This window comes from Odocoileus virginianus, chromosome 1, assembly GCF_023699985.2.
Source record: "Odocoileus virginianus isolate 20LAN1187 ecotype Illinois chromosome 1, Ovbor_1.2, whole genome shotgun sequence".
NCBI classification, from domain to species: domain Eukaryota; kingdom Metazoa; phylum Chordata; class Mammalia; order Artiodactyla; family Cervidae; genus Odocoileus; species Odocoileus virginianus.
This window is the reverse complement of record NC_069674.1, coordinates 89,523,331-89,544,673: the sequence shown is the minus strand read 5'-3', so window position 1 is coordinate 89,544,673 and position 21,343 is coordinate 89,523,331. Positions and strand designations below refer to the sequence as shown.

General features: G+C 36.5%; 1 protein-coding gene across 8 annotated transcripts in view; it reads right to left on the bottom strand.

Moving 5' to 3' along the window:
* Window positions 1–21,343, bottom strand: part of DGKB (diacylglycerol kinase beta) — an 824,229-nt gene that overhangs the window by 593,157 nt on the left and 209,729 nt on the right. For all 8 annotated transcript variants that reach the window (XM_070470763.1, XM_070470758.1, XM_070470752.1 and 5 more), the window contains 3 exons: window positions 16,017–16,066; window positions 11,762–11,836; window positions 7,167–7,286 (listed from right to left, as the gene is read on the bottom strand). In XM_070470763.1, coding sequence (XP_070326864.1) covers window positions 7,167–7,286; window positions 11,762–11,836; window positions 16,017–16,066 — 245 coding nt within the window. The remainder of the gene's footprint in view (window positions 1–7,166; window positions 7,287–11,761; window positions 11,837–16,016; window positions 16,067–21,343) is intronic.

Below are 21,343 nucleotides of genomic sequence, written 5' to 3'. Positions count from 1 at the left end.
CCTGACTATATTCCATCAGCGGGGACAGCATATGCCTATTAGTACTTCTATTGCAAATAAATATTTATTGTCATAGAAAGGAATTCATTTTTCTTAAAAAGCAATGAAGAGCAAATCTGGAAGGCTTGATTCCTGGCCTCTGATGAAAATGTGGATAAGCCATTTCACCTTTATTTTCCTCTCTAATAAAATGACAGTAACCACTTTCCCCGCCCAGACCGTGGTGTGAGCTTTCATTATACAATACCTGTGAAGTCAATTTAGCTCCTCAGAAGATTGGTGTTACATAAACAGCAAATATTATTACCATCATTGGGTTGAGTTGTGTAACATCCCAGCATTTCAGCTAAAAGATTTGAGAAGGATGTTTGAAGATTTAAAATGGTTTATTTCATAAAAATTGTGTTCTCCTATTTTTTTTACATCATTAGACATTACTCTTAATAAAAATGTACTCCTGATATTTAGTAAGCACTGTATTTTATAATGAAGTAGTTCAGTTCTGTGCTGATGTCAGAGAAATGTTTAATGAAATCCAGGAAAATCCAAAGCGGCATCAGGGTCTTCCTCACCTTTTAATTCCTTTCCTTTTGACATTTTAAGTCAAAAGGAAGTTTCAAAGAGAAGAATGTTCTTTGGAAAATATTGAAAACTATTTCTTTATCTATCTAGTGATTTGTAAAGTTTTAGCTTTTTTCCCCTAAATACCCCCAGGATTACACACAGTGCTCAAGTGAACTAGGGATGTTATAAATATCATTATTTTCTAAAGATGGAGAAGCAAATGGCAACCCACTCTAGTGTTCTTGCCTGGAGAATCCCATGGGTGGAGGGGCCTTGTGGGCTACAGTCTATGGGGTTGCAAAGAGTCAGACATGACTAAGCAACTCACACACACACACACACACATTTCCTAAAGATCTCGTGGAGAAATTTCACTGATATCAAAGCCAGAATGCTCCCATTCCCCTGCCAGGCTCATTTCAACTGACCTCAATTAAAATACATAGAGAACTAATGTTGTAAATGGATTCCAACTCAATCAACAATAAGCACCATTAAATTATCTTACTTTTCTGTTCAAGTTCTCCAAAAAATAATACAAAAGAAACTGCTCTTTTAGACAAAAAGAAAATGTAGAGACAAGTTTTAAAATTCTAAGCAGAGCTACAACCAACTGTCCTTCTCCAGATCGCACGTTCTGAAGTCAGGCTCAGACCCTGATAATCTTACATTTCAAATGACGATTCAACAGACTGTAACATCACATGGTTATTTTCCTTGAATGACCCGATGTGGAATCTCAAGAATGGTTGCATTTATCCAGCTTCATAACTCCTTTCCTGATTGAGCAATGTATAAACAGCAGAGCAACATTGCAACCAAATTAAAAAAATAGAGTGTGAAACATTACTTTTCCAAATACAACTTAGAAGAATACATCATCTTCTGCTTTCCATTCATAGTCATCAGGGGACAAATTTCATCAGAAATCCAACCAAACAATACTTTTACTTTATTGAACCAGGCACAAAAATATATATACCAAAACATTTCAAATAATGGCAAAGTTTAAACTGTAAACTGCCTATAGGCTTTAAAAACCAGGACTCTGAGCAAAAATAAAGAAATCAAAATAAATAATCATTCAAAAATCACACAGGCCACATTTGGCACCAATAATGCCAAACTAAGAATTTAAGGTATTCTTATTTTAAGCCAGGCTTCTATTTAAATCTGTATTCCAGTTTTTACGATAGTGTGAACTTAGGAATTTTCTTTGAAAAATCTAACAGTGATCCCAGATTAAAGATTTCAGGAACTGGAGCATCATTAATCGGGGCTTCCCAGGCACCAGTGGTAAAGAACCTGCCTGCCAGTGCAGGAGACATAAGAGACGTGGATTCGATCCCTGGGTTGGGAAGATCCTCTAGGGGAGGAAATGGCAACCCACTCCAGCATTCTTGCCTGGAGAATGCCATGGATAGAGGAGCCTGGCAGGCTACAGTACAAAGATTCGCAAAGAGTCAGACACGACTGAGCAACTTAGGACACGCTCACAGCATCACTAATCATCTTCTTCATCTAGTACAACAAACGTTTGAACTGAAAGAATATCAGAAAAGGAAAGGGATATTCCTGACTAACTTCTTTAAACATGTCCAGAGAAGATGACCATCTAGCACAAAATCACCCGGTTAGTTCGTAACCAAGACAGTTATTGTTGTTTAATCGCTAAGTTGTGTCCAACTCTTTGTGACCCCATGAACTGTAGCCCACCAGGCTCCTCTGCCCACAGGATTTCCCAGGCAAGAATACTGGAGTGGGTTGCCATTTCCTTCTCCAAACCAAGTCAGGGTGAAGGCCAATTTGATAATGTTAACTGCCATTCTATCATCTCTTCGTTGGTCCTTACTGGAATGATCTAATCTAATTTTTTTTTTAAATCAGACTTCTCTTTCCAAAATGATTTAAAATCAGTTAAAATTCATTGTGTTTTGTGACAGAATATATAATATGTAATTTGTGATATGGCATAATAACAATAGAATAAGTCAGGGGTCAGCAAACTATGGTCCTTGGGTCATACACAGCCAACAAGCTGTTTTTGTAAATAAAGTTTTATAAGAACACAGCCCTACATTGACATGAATCAGCCATGGAGTAATTAGCCTCCAACTAATAAAAATAAATGGAAAAACAAAAAACCCACAGCCCTGCTCTCTCAGTTAGGTGCTGTCTGCGGTTGCTTTTACACAGCAGTGGCAGTCCGCAGTTGCAACGGAGACTTTATGACCCACAAAGTTTAATCTACTTGCTATCTGTCCTTTAAATGCCAAACTTTGTCATCATCCAGAGTTTATTGCTAGACACAGTTATTTTAAAATTTTTTATTCATTTAAAGTAAGATTAAAAAAAAATTCTTAATTGAGACGAGTGCTGAAGGAAGAATGACTCAGTCTCATGCATACATTTTTTATTGTAATCAAATGCGCCCCCAAAATGAGAGACTATACCATTTATCCTGGGTCTCATGAAGTTTGAAGGACTTCTTATAAGGGAAAGAAAATGACTCTTACCCTCAGCATTTGATAAAGAACAAGGTTCTGATAAACTACGATTCTGATTTTGGCACCAAAATAGGTACAATGTAAAACAGTATAGTTTTAAATGTCCTGTTGGTGGAGAAAACTGAACTACAGTAAAATCACAACTGCTCTGCCTAACATTACAAGTGAGGACTGCTTTCCCAGGACAATATTCTATCTGTGTAATTGGTGTAGGACACCACGGTCATTTTCAAATACACTGTGGTATTTAACATGCACTATCAATTAGCATCTACTCCCTGAGCTCATAATTGACAATAGACAAGAATATATAGGACAACATAATAAGACAGGCCTTATATTTAAGTGGCTGAATTCGACCTAAAACTTCTAGATTTCTAATCTGATAAGTCAAAGTAGGGAGTGGGCAATGGGGGAAATGGCTCCATGAATTAAATTCTCTACAGGTAATCATATAGCACATTAATCGCCTACAGAAAAGGAAATAAATCTCAATTACTAAAAGGAAAAGGCCCTCATCACTCAGTTATCATTGTGTCATTCCTGGTAATACTTACCATGTCTGGGAATTAAAAAACTCTTTTTAACAAATAGATGCTCTGATTTGTGAATATAATTAATGGATTATCCATTTTATAAAAGACAATTTTAAAAACATTATCAGCTTTTTTTTTTTTTTAAGAAGTGAAGAAAACTCTCAGAATTGCTCTTCACAGGGAAAACATCCAATCTCATAGCCCATCTACAAATGTTAAACAATGTAGCCCTGCCATCTAGTGGCCATCACTGGGAACGCAGCTCAGGTTTCTCTGAACCCTGAATTAATTTCTCCCATTAAGCACCACTCCCCAAAATCTTTTAACGAAACACATACACTATAAATCTAACAATATCAATATAAAGTAAATTATGTAACATTAGCATGATGGAAATTGATGGCAAAGAACTTTCATTCCGCTGAAGTAAAGAAATTGCTGCTAGAAACTGGAAGGGAAGGAAAGAGAAGTAGCTCAGTCATGTCTGACTCTTTGCGACCCCATGGACTACCAGGCTCCTCTGTCCATGGGATTTCCCAGGCAAGAATACTAGAGTGGGTTGCCATTTCCTCTTCCAGGGGAGATCTTCCTGACCCAGGCATCGAACCTGGGTCTCCTACATTGAAGCAGACTCTTTACCCTCTAAGCCACCAGGGAAGCCCTCTAGAATCGGGGGTATACCATATTTGTTTAAAATATTTCTAGTTAACATTCACACAGATTTGTGGACTATATTTACCCAGGCAATGTTCATAATTTCACAAATATCTGTACTTATTAGTAAAGCTGTAAAAAATTTGTAAGCAATGTCTTCCAAAGAAAAATATTATTTCAAATTTTTTCTGGGATATTAAAAATATAGATCTTTCCAATTCTGCAGTTTCCTGTCAAACCTGCTACTATCAAATAATTTACTTGCTCATTCTTAAATCTTCTCTCATACTAGAATTTCCATAAATGTTTAAAATAAAAACATTTTAGTTTTAAAATACAAAATTTCATTCTTGGGAACCCCTATCATTGGAACATATTGAATAGTCATTTGCCAACTATTTTTCAGTACAGAACATATACCAAACCTTCTGAAGTTAAGATTTCGTTAGTTTATTTTCTGTTTTCACCCAATATTCTGATTTACATATGCCTTTGTCAGAGGTATATTATATGATGAAACAAATATTTTTGATGCAGATACATAGTAAGTTATTACAAGAAGATACTAGGTTATGTATAGTATAAGAACATCAGACACAAGAATTATTGCTTCAATAATTCTCAAAATGTGGAACTATGTGTCTATTAATAAGGCCTATATTATCTTTGTTTTAATAAATTATTTACCTTAAGATTAATTTCCTATTTATCATCTATTAGTAATTCTACTTTTCCCTCCTCTGACCATTTCTAAAATCCCATGGGCCCCATAAGATTAACCTGAATGTAAAAGAATTTGAAGATCCAGATGAAACAGACAAATTCCACCGTCCCAAAGCCCATTTATACATTCCCAAAATAATATGTAAATCTGTAGAACATACTTTTACACACTTTCACATATTTTACACAGACTGCAAGAGCTCTTGAGAACTGACTTAAAAATTGGGTATCTTAAGTTAACTATAGGATAATCTTGAATTTGAAAAACTGTTATTGCTGGTAACAAGAAGTATGAAAGGGGCTTCCCTGTCGGTTCAGTGGATAACAATCCATCTTGCAATGCAGGGGATAGCAGTTCAATTCCTGGCCCAGGAAGTCCCCAGTGCTGCAAGGCAATTAAGCTCAGCTGCCACAACTACAGAAACTGTGCCCTAGAGCTTGGAAGCTGCAACAAGAGAAACCTCTGCAATGAGAAGCCCAGGCACCGCAACTAGAGAATAGCCCTCTCTGCAACTAGAGAATTCCACACACAGCAACACAGACTCAGGGCAGCCAGATCAGTAAATACTTCCAAAAGTATGAAAAGCCTAGGGGTCAGCAGAGAAGCAATGAACACTATGATCTTGCATCTCAAAACTCTAACTATTCTATGTGCCATGTCGCTTTCCATAAGCAATGCTCTTTGAATCTAATTAACATTATACTATCTGAATGTGATAGTTAATTCTTGTTTATTAAAGCAAAGTATAAAAATCTAGTATTGAAGTTTTAAATTAACTGTTACCAAAATTCAACCAAACTGGAGTAGTAAGCTCTAGATTCAAAGTCAGTATCATGTCACATTCTGATCTTAGGTTGGTATATTATTCCCCAAACCACCACTTTTAATTACCACTGGAGGCAGTGACATGAGAAAACATTAACAGGATTAGAAGGAAAAACTTTGACAGACTACTGCTATGTAAGGAAAAACAGAAAGATGCTTGCTCCTTGGAAGAAAAGCTATGACAAACCTAGACAGCGTATTAAAATGCAGACACCACTTTGCCAACAAAGGTCTGTATAGTCAAAGCTATTGTTTTTCCAGTAGTCATGTACAGATGTGAGAGTTGGACTATAAAGAAGGCTGTCGAAGAATTGATGCTTTCTAATTGTGGTGCTGGAGAAGACTCCAGCAAGGAGGTCAAACCAGTCCATCCTAAAGGAAACCAACCCTGAATATTCATTGGAAGGACTGATGCTGAAGTTGAAGCTCCAATATTTTGGCCACCTGAGGCAAAGAGCCGACTCATTGGAAAACACCCTGATGCTAGGAAAGATTGAGGACAGGAGGAGAAGAAGGCAGCAGAGAATCAGATGGCTGGATGGCATCACTGCATCAATGGACTTGAATTTGAGCAATCTCTGGGAGATAGTGGACGACAGGGGAACCTGGTGTGCTGCAGTCCGTGGGGTCACAAAGAGTAGGACACGACTGAACAACAAGACATACGGAGAACTGTGGAGTGTGAGCCACTCAGTCATGTCCGACTCTTTGCGACCCCATGGACTGTAGCCTACCAGGCTCCTCTGAACATGGGATTCTTCAGACAAGAATACTGGAGTGGGTTGCCATTTCCTTCAACAGAGAATCTTCCTGATCCAGGGGTCAAACCCGGGTCTACTGCATTGCAGGCAGATTCTTTAACGTCTGGGCCACCAGGGAAGCCCAAGTCCAAAAGACACATACACTTACATGTGTACATAGTCAACCACCTCGATTATACCTGGCTCCTCCACTTGCGGGTTTGTTTATCAACAAACTAGATCATCTTCATGAGGAGGGGAAGTATAGAAATGGATGGAGTGTGGTAAGAACCACAGCATGCAGTCATACTGGGGTGTTTCTTCCATTAGATAAAATGAGGTCAATAATTTTTAAACTAGATTGCACTTTAAATAGTGGGGAAAATAGAGTAATCATGTATTAAATAATAAGGTAATACCTAAAATGAACTAATATATTCATGGCAACTATTAATATACAAGGAGCTACTGTTAAATTGCACAGCGTCATACATGTTAGAGGATCAGGCACTCAATAAACACTTAATTGTAGAAAATAGATGAATTTATAATCAAAATGTATAAAAGAGAACTCTACTGACTTACTACCAGGTTACACCTCTATGTAAATACTTACATTTTCTAAGCCCAGGAGCACAAGGAGTGGAATTGTTGTCATGCCTCCTTGAATCCATTCCTCCAGAGAGACTGTTCCATCATGATCATAGTCAATTTCTTCCATCATTTCATGGAGGATCTGGAATAGAGGAGATGAGGAAAAATTTGAAAATGAATCAATACAATAAGTTTCATGTGACACAACCAAGTATTACAATGAATTGATTATAATAAACTGTGTGTGTGCATAAGTTGCTTCAGGAGTGTCCGACCCTTTGCGACGCTATGGACTATACAGCCCTCCAGGCTCCTCTGTCCACGGGATTCTCCAGGCAACAATACTGGAGTGGGTAGCGATCGAACCCGGGTCTCCTGCCTTGCAGGCAGATTCTTTACCATCTCAGCCACCAGGAAAGCCCAATAAACTGTGACCAGCAGCGAACTGCTTCCCAGGTGGTGTTAGTGGTAAAGAGCCCAACTGCCAATGCAGGAGACACGGGTTCAATCCTGGGTGGGGAAGATCCCCTGGAGAAGGAAATGGCAACCCACTCCAGTATTCTTGCCTGGAACATTCCATGGACAGAGAAGCCTGGCAGGTTAAAAGTCCAGAGGGTCACAAAGAGCTGGACATGACTCAGTATGCACACCCGCATGTGCACGGGCACACACTTTACACACAAAAGAGCAGCTAACTGAAAAGTTGGGATAACTATCTAGATAACTTGGCACAATGTCAATCCTGTCATTGAGAATAATAGTAGTTTTGCTATGATTGCTAGAACATGACTATTTACACTGATCAACTTTAGACATAATAACTGCTTAACTTTTTAATATTTTGTCACATGAATGGCAGCACTCAGACAAAAAGGTATCTTTAATTTATGGATGAAAGTGATCTTTAATTGCTGTCTCTAGATTATTTTTTTTAATTCAAATATATGCCAGATAATGACTGAACAAATTAACTTCATGGCAAAGAGCTGAAATAATTCTTTGCTAAGTGGTATGGGGCAGGGGAATTAAGTCGCTTCTAATTGCCTATCAGAACTTAATAGAGCCAAGAAGTTAAACAATCAGACCATTTGGATTAGATTTCTTTTCTAAAGATGACTTGCATACAGCATCCCATTCTCACAGTATGTGTCATACATTTACCTCTTGGCTGCATAGTTCTAATATGTGTTGTTAACTCCAAGGGTTGGTGTGAGAGTTAGATGTGCTAATACAGTTTAAGTATCTTTGAAGAGTCTCTAGCACACATAGTAAGTTTAATATAGGTGTTGTGAGTGTTATATTGCATGTTCAGTGGGTCAGTCATGTCCAACTTTGTGGCCCCCGTGGACTGTTGCCCACCAGGCTCTCCTGCCCATGGGATTCTCCAGGTAAGAATACCAGAGCGGGTTGCCCTGTTTTTCTCCAGGGAATCTTCCCAACCCAGGGATCAAACCTGCGTCTCTTGTGTCTCCTGCATTGGCAGGCAGGTTCTTTACCCTCATGCCACCTGGGAAGCCCCATGTTACATTAGCAGAAATTATATTTGAGTCCCAAACATATTACCCTCAGCTGCTGGAAAGGCATAGTACCTCCTATCTAATGGCACCAAAGAGGAAAACGTGGAAGAATCCAGTGAAGAAAGCAACTCACCACCTCTATCTAATATGGAAGTTTTAATCCATTCAAAAAAAAAAAAAAAAGAACAAAACACAGCGCATTAGAAGAAAAATTTGAAAAGGTGCAATAAATGGAATACTTGATATGTTTGTTGATAGCAGGATCATTTGCCTCAACATCGCTGAACTTGGTTGATTGGTGTTTTTCCTCAAGAAGTATTTTAAAATCAGATTATTTTCCTCCATAGAAACAAACGCATCTACAGGTATTGGAAAGAGTCTGGTTGGGGAAGAATGATGCTGTAATAGTTTCATTACTCTCAAAATGAAGGACAAGGGAATTCACTTAAAATTGGGCATAAGGTCTGATTAAAAGGCCCTCTTGAAGACACTCTCATGAACTAAAAGAAATGAACAAACAGGAAGAGAACTAAAACACAGAGCATTTGTTTCAGAGAACTGATCCATTCATTTTGTACTTAGTAAATCTAATGGGAGAGCCTGGGTTAGTTTTTAAAAACTCTGTTCAAGGATATCTCATCTCCCGGCTAACTGCCATCAACATCAAATGTATCCTTCTCATTATTTATCATGTCAACTTAAGAGTCAAACAATGTGTATAAAAGTACACACACACTTGAAATGGGGAGAGCTGCTGAATCATCAGGCAGAATGAGGCAGTTATTATGACAGTAACTACAGACACAGGCAAGGCTTTTATCTTGACACTCTATACTGCCCACAGAAAGGACAGACTTATCAGTATATGCCACAAATGACTGATACTGCTATTTAGCTTATTAATCACATTTTCCAGTATGTATTTGTTCTAATTAGACCACCCAGCCACCACTGTCCCTTCCATAGAGCATCCAGATTCCCATTTTCTCAAACCCCACCACCACCGAATACTTTTGTTGTGATGTACTGGAGCGTCTGTCTGCTTTGAAAGCTGACTAAAAAAAGGTTCTCTCCCTTTATTACTCCAGTGAGCACAAGAAGCTTGATTAATAGATAAATTATATTCACAGGTATTAAGTATGATGGAGAAAACTGTTTAACAGAAACACAACCAACAAAGGCAGCAGAACTTAAAGAAGTCCTTTGATTCAGTGAAAACAGTATCACAGTGAATCAAGAGATATTTTTCAAATTAAATACATGTTACCATCTACTTTATTATTCCATATGAAAACTTAAATTTTGTTAATGATATCTGCCACTCATTATGTGTATAGCATATGCATTTCCACATTCAAAAAGGGGGGGGAAAAAAGGAAAAAGAAAAACCAGCTGAGTTAAAACTTGGAAAATCCGAATCCCAGTAAGAATGGTGCTGGCCCCGTACACAACATTGCACTGATTTGGTTGTACTTTAACTGCATTAGTTTGCAATGCAAGGAAAATGTGATTTGAGCTCTCCTATCACATTATCATGCCATTACCATGTTGCTGACTGCATAAATGGGAATTTATGTGGTTAAATGGGCTCTTTGAATTCATATAAAATGTAAACCATTTAAATTAAATTGATTTGTATTTACTTAATTAATGTACAATTTGCTAAACTGAGTTGGTTTCAAAGAGAAACTAAAATCAATAACATTCATTAACTCTCCCCCAAATATTACCTGTGACCAAAGTAAAAATTTCAAACCACGTATATTTTAATGCACATTTGAATAATATTGGTAACTTGGATATAAATCTACGGGAAACAAGAGGTTTTTATGCTCTTATAGGCACTGTTCGATACTGTTTCTTTAAACAATTTGATTAATGTTTCCTAGCTCGATCTTTAACTAGCTAGAGAGTTTGGGGCGAGTCACTAACATTTTTGGGATCTCCCTGCAATCCTGAGTATGTAACTGGAGGAAATTATGATTCAGAAAGATACATACACCCCAGTATTTATTGTAGCACTTTTTACAACAGCCAAGACATGGAAGCAACCTAAATGTCCATCGATGGAAAAGTGGATAAATAAGACCTGTTACATATACACAATGGATTATTACTCAGCCATAAAAAATAATGAAATAACTCCATTTGCAGCAACAAGGATGGACCTAAATTTTATCATTTAAAGCAAGGCAAGCCAGACAGAGACAAATACCGTATGATGCCACTTATATGTGGACTCTAAAATACAATGCAAATGAACTTACCAGTGAAATAGACTCACAGCCATAGAGAACAGACTTGTGGTTGCCAAGAAGGAGGTGGATGGGAAGGATGGATGGGGAGTTTGGGGTTACCAAATGCAAACTGTTATATATAGGATGGATAAACTACAAGGTCTTACTGTACAGCACAGGGAACTATACTCAATCCTGTGATAAACCATAACAGAAAGAATATGGAAAAGAATATATATATATATATGTATAACTGAATCATTTTACCATACAGTAGAAAATAACACAACATTGTAAATAACTATACTTCAATAAATTAAAAAAAAAAAACCTTTGGGGGTCTCAATTTCCTCATGTGTAAAATGAGTAAAATAGTAGTATCTACCTCTTATGGTTTCGAGCCTTAAATAACACAGATGGAAAGATAACAGTGTACTCTGCACAGACAATCATCATTATCATCTTCATAATCACCTCCATCCTCTTTCAGATTGGCTACTCCAGCTATTTCCATATAAGGAAAAACATGGAGATGATAAAATACGTATCTATTTTGACTTTTTTATGGCTTGGTATGACCTTGGTAGTGTCATTGACAGCTTATTTACTTACATTTATTTAAGACCATCATTCAAATTAATTTCCATGAGAAAGAAAAGGAAGATATTACTGCTAAGAACTTCAGAAAACCACATACATTATTTTATACTCAGAATCCACTTTGACTACTGGTTATAAATAGTAACTGAAGACTTATGCAAAGATAAAATCAAATGCCAGTTACATACTAGGATGGCAAAAAAGGTAAAAGAGGCAAGTGCCTTCTAGAAAGTAGCCAAGAGTTAAATCATCCCTATACCTACTGGATTCAGTTCAGTGACATCCCATTCGAGGTACTCGGCCACGTGCATCATCTGACTGATGATATTTTCTAGTTCCTGGAGGAGGGGAGGGGAGGGAGAGAGAGAAAATAAATACAAGGTCTTAGTAAGTTCTTCAACTTTGACTTAGAGGAATTGATTTGTTCAACATGTAGCTCAAACACTAAAAGAGTGCAATGATTACTTTTATATAAAAAGTAAACATATGCATGCATGCTCAGTCATGTCCAATTCTTTGAGACCCCATGAACTACAGTCCTCCAGGCTCCTCTGTCCATGGGATTTCCCAGGCAAGAATACTAAAGTGGGCTGCCATTTCCTCCTCGAGCGTAACTTCCCAACCCAGGAATCTAACCAGCATTTCCTGTGTCTCCTGCATTGGCAGCAGGATTCTTCACCACTGTGCCAACTGTGAAGCCAGATATACTAAATATCTGCTTTTTCTGTTCTTTGTCTAGAAAGCTTCACCAGGAGAGGGCACAATTATACAAAGAAAGATTTCCTTCCAGCAGAAGATTTTTAGGAAAAGTTTTGTTTGGAAAGCAGTATCTGATGAAAGTAGGAGCATACATAATTTCACTAGTGGTCATTTTTTAAAATTTATTTGTTCTTTAACTGAAGGTTAATTGCTTTACAGAATTTTGTTGTTTTCTGTAAAACTTCGATAAGAATCAGTCACAGGTACACCCATGTTCCCCCCGTTCCAAACCTCCCTCCAAGTATCCTTACTCCACGGCTTGAGAACAGGTGTGGAAGGGTTGGGGGAAGTGTTTGAGGGTAACTCTGAGGTTTATTTTTATTCTGATATAATGAGAATGTATATTGACTATTTTAGCCATTTATTGGTATAATTTGCTCTGCTAGTGGAGTGTTCTGGTCAAGGTTTGGAGGCGAAGGCATGTAGAATTTATTTTATGAAGAGACAGAATTTTAGTTTGAATTTTCACATTCTTCTGCTCAATGTCAGCTTTGTGAAAAAATGCTGGTTAATATAGATGCCTTGGCTAAATAACTTAAAATATATTCTCATACCAATTTATTTAATGTTTTAATTCTTCTGTATCTTTAGAACAGACTAAATGTACTTTGTGAATGTCAAAAATTTTAATAGTCAGTAAATTATATAATTAGAAGTAGTGTTTTATAGTATGATAATTTAAAGTATAAGAAGTATAAAAGAAGAAAGCTTGAAAGCATATTAATAAAATATATATATATATCAAATCTCTAATCTAATATAGATGGTTAATATAAAATGAAGAAGTAAATATGGTTAAAGAGGTTTTCTTGATAGAAGAATTTGTGGATCCCTCTGAGAAACTGAAAAATATAACTCTAATCATAAAAGTATTATTTTTATAACATAGGTTGTCTCAGAAACAATGCAAATACAAATGTGTTTATTTATTACAGATAAGAAAAAATTGTAAACACATCTGACCAGGATCAAGGGTAGTATCAGTACTTCACTGTAGTTCAGATGGTAAAGAATCTGCCTGCAACACAGGAGACCTGGGTTCAATCCCTGGGTCCGGAAGATCCTCTGGAGAAGGGACTGGCAACCCACTCCAGTATTCTTGCCTGGAGAATCCCATGGACAGAGGACCTGGCAGGCTACAGTCGGTTGGGTGGCAAAGAGTCAGACACGACTGAGTAATTAACACTACTACTCTGGAATTAGAGGCAAGTGTGTGTGTGTGTGTGTGTGTGTGTGTGTGTGTGTGTGTGTGTGTAACTAATCTTCCAGGTGCTTTATCTTTGTGTATATACACCTTCCTACTCCTGACAATCCCCTCCCTGGGCTTCCCTGGTGGCTCAGTGGTTAAGAATCCGCCTGCCAATGAAAGAGATGCAGGAGACACAGGTTCCATCCCTGGGTCAGGAAGATCCCCTGGAAAAGGGCATGGCAACCCACTCCAGTATTCTTGCCTGGGAAATCCCATGCTCAGAGGAGCCTGGTGGGCTACACTCCTTGAGGTTGCAAAAGAAGTGGACATGATTTGGTGACTAAGCAACAATGACTTGGGACCACTGAAGTCTCTGGATATGTTTTGAGAAATTGAAACTATTTTGGGTGTGCTATTGTATGGGCATGTGACATCAGGTAAGTCATTTAACCTCTCAAAGATTCAGTTCCTTCAACAGTAAAAATGGATATGCTAATAGTACCTGTTCATAGAGTTGCTACAAAGATTAAATACATTATATAAAATACATTGATCTTATATGACACAAGCAATCAATAAACATTAACTAGTATTATTAGACTGGTCATTTCTCAAAGTATTAAATTTCTTCTGCTGTATCTCCAATATATGAACAGCTAAGCCTTTAAATTTCTAAGAAAATGACATTGGAATTGCAGTTCCAACCTGGTAGTGAAGGAAATCTCCTGGGGCAGAAAATTGTGTGGCCAAAAACCATAGAGCTTTATTTACAAAAATGACTAATTCAATCATAATCAAACATTTATCCTCAGATTGTTGTATAATATTCAGAATATAATTATAAATATTGTTAGTAATCTACTAAATGTTAACCAAAAAATGGCCAGAGACCAAAAGAAGCATTTGACTGGATTTTCAAATCAGTTGCCAACCCATGGCTAAAAGTCTAGTAAAGACACATTCTTTAATTAAAAAGAAAGTTATTTTAAAAAATTAATTTTTAAAAATAAAGTAATAGAACTATTAAAAAAGAAAAATTAAAACAAATCTGATTTGAAAATAAATTTACATTAGTATAGTCGGAAGTGTTACAATAAGCATATTGACATATGTAGAGGAAATCTAAATGCCTAGCCACGAAATGACACCAGAAAATAAGTGAATGTATCATGCAGCTTAATATTCCTAAGTGGAAAACTGAACAGTACTAGGCACTAAAGATAACAGCATTTGAAAAATTAGAAATACCCTAACATAAGAAATCCCACAATCGCAGCATCAATTCAGATTGGTGGTCATTTTCTAAATGAGGAATTATATATTTTTATCTCTCTGTGGAGAAGCTAATGTGCCATTATCCTACTCAGTGTTACATTAATGTGTGTCCAACTTTATTGCTCTGCTTGCAAAATTCTGTTTGAGTTCTTCCTTTGGGAAGTACATCAGATGATGAGAAAAACTCATTGTCAGAAGTGTTTATTTTAATCAGTATTCAGTATATCAAAACATTTGTTTTTATAGGTACCTATGTACTTCAAAATTTCCATAATCTGACACTCTTTTAGTAATATGCTTACATTTTCTTCATATAATAGGACAGAAATAATATACAAAATGTTAGACAGAAAATATATCTGAAATACATATATACATGCATGTTAAAAGGATGTATTTATAAGGCTCTGATTTGAGAACTAAGAAGCTAACTACTCCTCTGAAAGCTGTGAATGATATGCCTATATTATGAATAAAATAAACATTTATTTATTGCTTTCTGTGAGATTATATTTTCTTCTATTTCTTTTTATAACTAAAACTATAGATAGAGTGTAAACTGGATTTAAAATTGGATAAGGTGTTTTTCAAAGGGAAGTTTACCAAAGCAGTTTTAAAGATAACTGCCTATTCTATCAACATATGTGGCTAAGAGTACTTTTAAAACGTGTGTGGGTGCTATGCGTTGCCATGTCTAACTCTTTGCAACCCCATGGACTGTAGCCCGCCAGGCTCCTATGTGCATGGGATTCTCCAGGCAAGAATACTGGAGTGGGTTGTCATGCTTTCCTCAGGGGATCTTCCCAACCCAGGGATCAAACCTGTGTCTCCTTCACTGGCAGGCAGATTCATTACCACTGCACCACCTGGGAAGCCTCTTTAAAAAGTGGGAAAATAATAAAATGACTGAACTGACTTTATAATTCCTCTAAATTCTACCTGTATTCTTGATATTTTCCTAAGTGTCAACACTCATTGATATATATATAGATATATATTTTTAGAGCATTGGCCTCATCTTTCTCTTGCACTTTATTCAGACAGGGCTTGGGTCTTTTTTATCTTTCTTTCTATAAAAAGTCACTTTTTTGTAGTAAACTTATTTAATAGAACAGCTATAATCCTAATAGTTTCCTCAGATCACTTGCTTTCAAAAAGTCAGATGATAAAAATGCTGTGTGAGTGCATGGAAATTATATTGTGTCTTCTGTGGTAATAGCTATAAATTTATTCATTGCATTTTTCAGAACAAACTACTCTGAAATTTTCACAGAAAACTTGAAGAAAAAAATTACCGAGCTGTCCAGGAAGCCATTTCCATCTGTGTCATAGAGGCGAAACATAACTAGAAATAAAAGAGGTGTTGAAAAAAAGATTAGAGGTGAGTAAGATCAATGCTACTCTTGAAAATTTATTTTATGTCAGAAATAAATACTACTAAATCCCTCCCCACCTTAAAGTAGTTGATTTATGGGATCATTTCTCAAGCTTTCAAGATGAATTAATCATTAATAAAAGTACTGGATATCAGATATAAGTTCTACTGATTTTTGTTATTCAGCTAGAAATCATGGGAAACTGCTATTGTTCAAATTTTTTTACAAGATCATTAAATGGAAATTCAAAAATACCAGAAGAGAAGGAGTTTAGACATTCAGAGTCTGGATATTAAAGAACAGTGTGGATAAGAAGAAATAACTGATTTACAGGTCTGGAGATCAATTATAATCTGAAAACTGCCATCCCCCATTATGTGAGCTTAGTCAAACACTGCTTTCTCACCTATAATATGAGAATCCTCACCGTGTCCTGAGACACATATTTGTTGTAAAAGTTAAGCAAGGTGACATATACAAACACACACAAAAGCTACAGGTCATGACACATACAGAAGCCATTGATCGACTGATCATTAGACAGTATGTGAAAGGAAAAACTAGTGTAAAATAAGGGAACTTTCCTGATAGAAGATGCAGAAACAAAACTGCGTTATTGTCATGGGATAATGACATATTTGTTTAAATCTGAGGTGTAGTTTCACGGGGTAACCAATGCTTGAACTAATCAAACATGAAAAAGATGCTGTTGGCTCCACCACAGAGAGCTCGGGAAGGCGGGATGGCAGAGGGCCGTGGCTGGCCCGAGAGCCCTTGAAGAGCTCACACACCACCAGGAGACTACAGGAAAGGCTGCAGGTGCCGGGCTGAGACAAACAGAGAAGAATGCCACAGCTGTAAAAATAGAGATGTGGAAATGAGGGCTTGTGTTGGGTTTGTATAATTTCCTGAAGAGTCTTGATGTCTGAGGCTTATAACATGAACTAAAGACAATGACAACCAGGAGACATAGATATGAAATGACTTTACTCTGTAACTCATTATTTTTCATGTTTAAAATAAGTATTATATTTGAAAAATTCTAAGATATTTATAAGATGCAAAACTAGCCTACCGTTGTTGTCCAGTTGCTACATCATGTCTGACTCTTTGCGACCCCAAGAACTGTAGGACTTCAGACTTCCCTGTCCTTCACTATCTGCTGGAGTTTACTCAAACTCATGCCCATTGAGTCAGTGATGAAAACTAGCCTGCATATCACTAAAAGGGAAAAAAAAAGCTACCAAACTAGCTATGATGACCTATTTATTATAAAATAGAAACAGACTTTAAAGATGTTGAAATGTAAGGGGAAAATGTATAGCTATTGAATTAAAGGATACAATGTTATGCTTGCTAAATGACATAAATATCTTGCAAACCATGATAATTGTTCTTATATACTAAATAAGAATAAAATTCAGGAAGAAAAAAACATCACAAAATAGATACTATGCATTTCAAGATTTTCTAGTATACTACAAAGCTACAGTCATCAAGACAGCATGGTACTGGCACAAAGACAGAAATATAGCTCAATGGAACAAAACAGAAAGCCCAGAGATAAATCCACGTACCTATGGATATCTTATCTTTGACAAAGGAGGCAAGAATATACAATGGAGAAAAGACAATCTCCTTAACAAGTGGTGCTGGGAAAACTGGTCAACCACTTGTAAAACAATGAAACTAGAACACTTTCTAATACCATGCACAAAAGTAAACTCAAAATGGATTAAGATCTAAATGTAAGACCAGAAACTATAAACCTCCTAGAGGAAAACATAGGCAAAACACTCTCTGATGTAAATAATAGCAGGATCCTCTATGACCCACCTCCCAGAGTAATGGAAATAAAAGCAAATGAACAAATGTGACCTAATTAAACTTAAAAGCTTTTGCACCATGAAGGAAACTATAAGCAAGGTGAAAAGACAGCCCTCAGAATGGGAGAAAATAAATAGCAAATGAAGCAACTGACAAAGAATTAATCTCAAAAATGTACAAGAAATTCCTGCAGCTCAATTCCAGAAAAATAAGTGGCCCAATCAAAAAATGGACCAAAGAACTAAATAGACATTTCTCCAAAGAAGACATACAGATGGCTAACAAACACAAGAAAAAATGCTCAACATCACTCATTATCAGAGAAATGCAAATCAAAACCACAATGAGGTACCATCTCACGCTGGTCAGAATGGCTGCTATCCAAAAGTCTACAAACAATAAATGCTGGAGAGGGTGTGGAGAAAAAGGAACCCTCTTACACTGTTGGTGGGAATGCAAACTAGTACAGCCACTATGGAGAACAGTGTGGAGATTCCTTTAAAAATCAGAAATAGAACTGCCATATGACCCAGCAATCCCACTGCTGGGCATACACACTGAGGAAACCAGATCTGAAAGAGACACGTGCACTCCAATGTTCATCGCAGCACTGTTTATAATAGCCAGGACATGGAAGCAACCTAGATGCCCATCAGCAGACGAATGGATGAGGAAGCTGTGGTACATATACACCATGGAATATTACTCAACTATTAAAAAGAACACATATGAATCAGTTTTAATGAGTTGGATGAAACTGGAGCCTATTATACAGAGTGAAGTAAGTCAGAAAGAAAAATACCAATACAGTATATTAACACATATATATGGAATCTAGAAAGGTGGTAACGATGTCCCAAGGGACAGTTGAGACTCTATTAATCCTTACTGGAATAAGGAATAAGCAAATGCCAAACAATTTCATACAGCTCAGCAAGGTGGAAAATCTATGCCTCCTGGCAAGTTTTCGTGGAAATATAAGCTCAAAGACACACACACAAGTGGTGTGCATGTGTGGGTATCTGTTATTCATTTTGGGCAGCATCTGAAACTTCTTCCTAGATTCTAAAATTCAGACTTTATAAAGCACCATAACACATGTAAAGTCAGATACCTTTTCTTCAGTAGCCTGACTTGAAAATAGTTTGCACAAGGGGCAGCCTCTACCAATCAGAAGCACAAGCCTAGATCAATCGGATGGCAGTGAGCCAAGAAAGAAGGGCCTTTACATAATCCATGGTGACGATAGGCAGCAGTAGTAATGGAAGAGAAGGGTGTCTGACGGTGCTAACACTGAAAGGTACCGTCTGTGCACAGAGCAGCGAGGGGCTGGCAAACACATAAGAAAATAATTATTAAACCTATCTTTAATGATGTATTTGTATGTTTAGAAAACTCTATTCAATCATCAAAATGAATTGGAACTTACATATAAAAATACATATTTCATACATATAAGAACTTACATATATATTAGAACTTACATAACAAATACGTAATATACATATATATATGAAAGTGTTAGTCGCTCAGTCATGTCTGACTCTTTGCGAACCCATGGACTGTAGCCCACCAGGCTCCTATGTCCATGGAATTCTCCAGGGAAGAATACTGGATTGGGTTGCCATTCCTTCTCCAGAGGATCTTCCCAGGGATCTACCCTGGGTCTCCTGCTCTTACCACCTGAGCTACCAGGGAAGCCCCATCACATATGTATGTAGATATGTCTTACATTAAAACATATATATCATATTTATGATATCTATATTAGAACTTATATAACTATGTTAAGTAGTACATCTTATATAAGATATATATTATTATATTAGAAATCATAATGTATAAATACTGATATATATGTTTACATATATATATATGTATATATATTCAGTGATGTGGTAAGATAAAAAGGCAATTTCAGTTTTATTACTTGAAAAGAACAATTAGAAATTGAAACATAAAATATATCTTTTAAAATAATATCCAAAAACCTGAATACATAAGAAAAATTTATCAAGAGTTGGACAAGACCTTTGTGCAAAATGTATAAAACTTCACCAAGAAAAACTACATAAAACCTATATAAATGAAAAGATATATTATGTTAATGAATTGGAACATTTAATATCATTAAAATGTAAATTCTTCAGATTGTTCCATATAATGGAGACAATCTCAACAAAAATAACAGCAGCTTTGTTTTAAATAGTCACATGACTGATGACTCAGCAGGTAAGAATCTTCAGGCAATGCAGAAGACATAGGAGACTTGGGTTCAATCCCTGGGTCTGGAAGTTCCCATCAAGGAGGAAAGGGTAATCCACTTCAGTATTCTTGCCTGGGAAAGCCCATGGACAGAGGAGCCTGCTGAGCTACAATCCGAAGGGTTTCAAACAGTTGGACACGATTGAGCGACTAAGCACAGTATATAAAAATTAAAAAAAGAAACTTGGAATATCCAAACAACTTTGAAAAAAAAAAAAAAATCTGAAGGATTTACATGACCTAACTTCAAGAGTTGATAAAAATCCAAGGAATCAGGACAGTGGCATACTGACTATGCAAATAAAACAACGGGAGCTATAGTGGACAGACAGAGATCCATACATGTGTGGTCAACAAGGGCCAAAACAATTCAATGACATAAGAAAAGTCTTTACGAAAAATGATGATGGAACAGATGGATGTTCATACTAAAAAAGTTACCATGACCCTTGCTTCACACCAAGTGTGAACATTAGCTCAAACGGAATTACATTAAGGCAGAGTTTTAAAGATTCTGGAAGAAAATATGGCACAACATCCTTATAACCTCAACGTAAGCCAATATGAACAATCAAAGATTGTATTTTTTAGTAGGTAAATTAAAATTCATCAAAATTAGAACTTCTGTTCATCAAAAAAAAAAGACTATTAAGAAAATAAGTCAGCTGCAGATTTGAAAAAAATATTTTCAGAACACACACGTATATATAGCAAAGGACTTGTTTCTAGATTATGAACAGACCATATAGCTCAGTAATTAAAAACAATGCATTTAAGAAAGAGGAAAAAAAATCAAGCAGATGCTTCAAAAAAGGAAGATGTATGAGTAGTTGATCATAACAAAGTTCTCAAAATTATCCATTATAAAGAAACTGGAAATTTAAACCACATTTAGAAGCATAATATACTTGCTAGAAAGACTCCAGAATTCAAGTTTTCCCCCCAAGATTTGTCTACCAAAGCTTGTTACCTTTTCAGCCTCTCAGCCATCTAAGAAATTACAGTTTAAAAATAGTGGCAAAAAAAAAAAAAATAGTGGCAAAAACCTGGCTCCCCACTCCCACGAAATTGACCCCCACTCCCATGAAATTGACCCACAAGTTGGACAACCTTGTCTTGATGAGTTTCCTAAAACTTACAATTTTTTTTTTTAA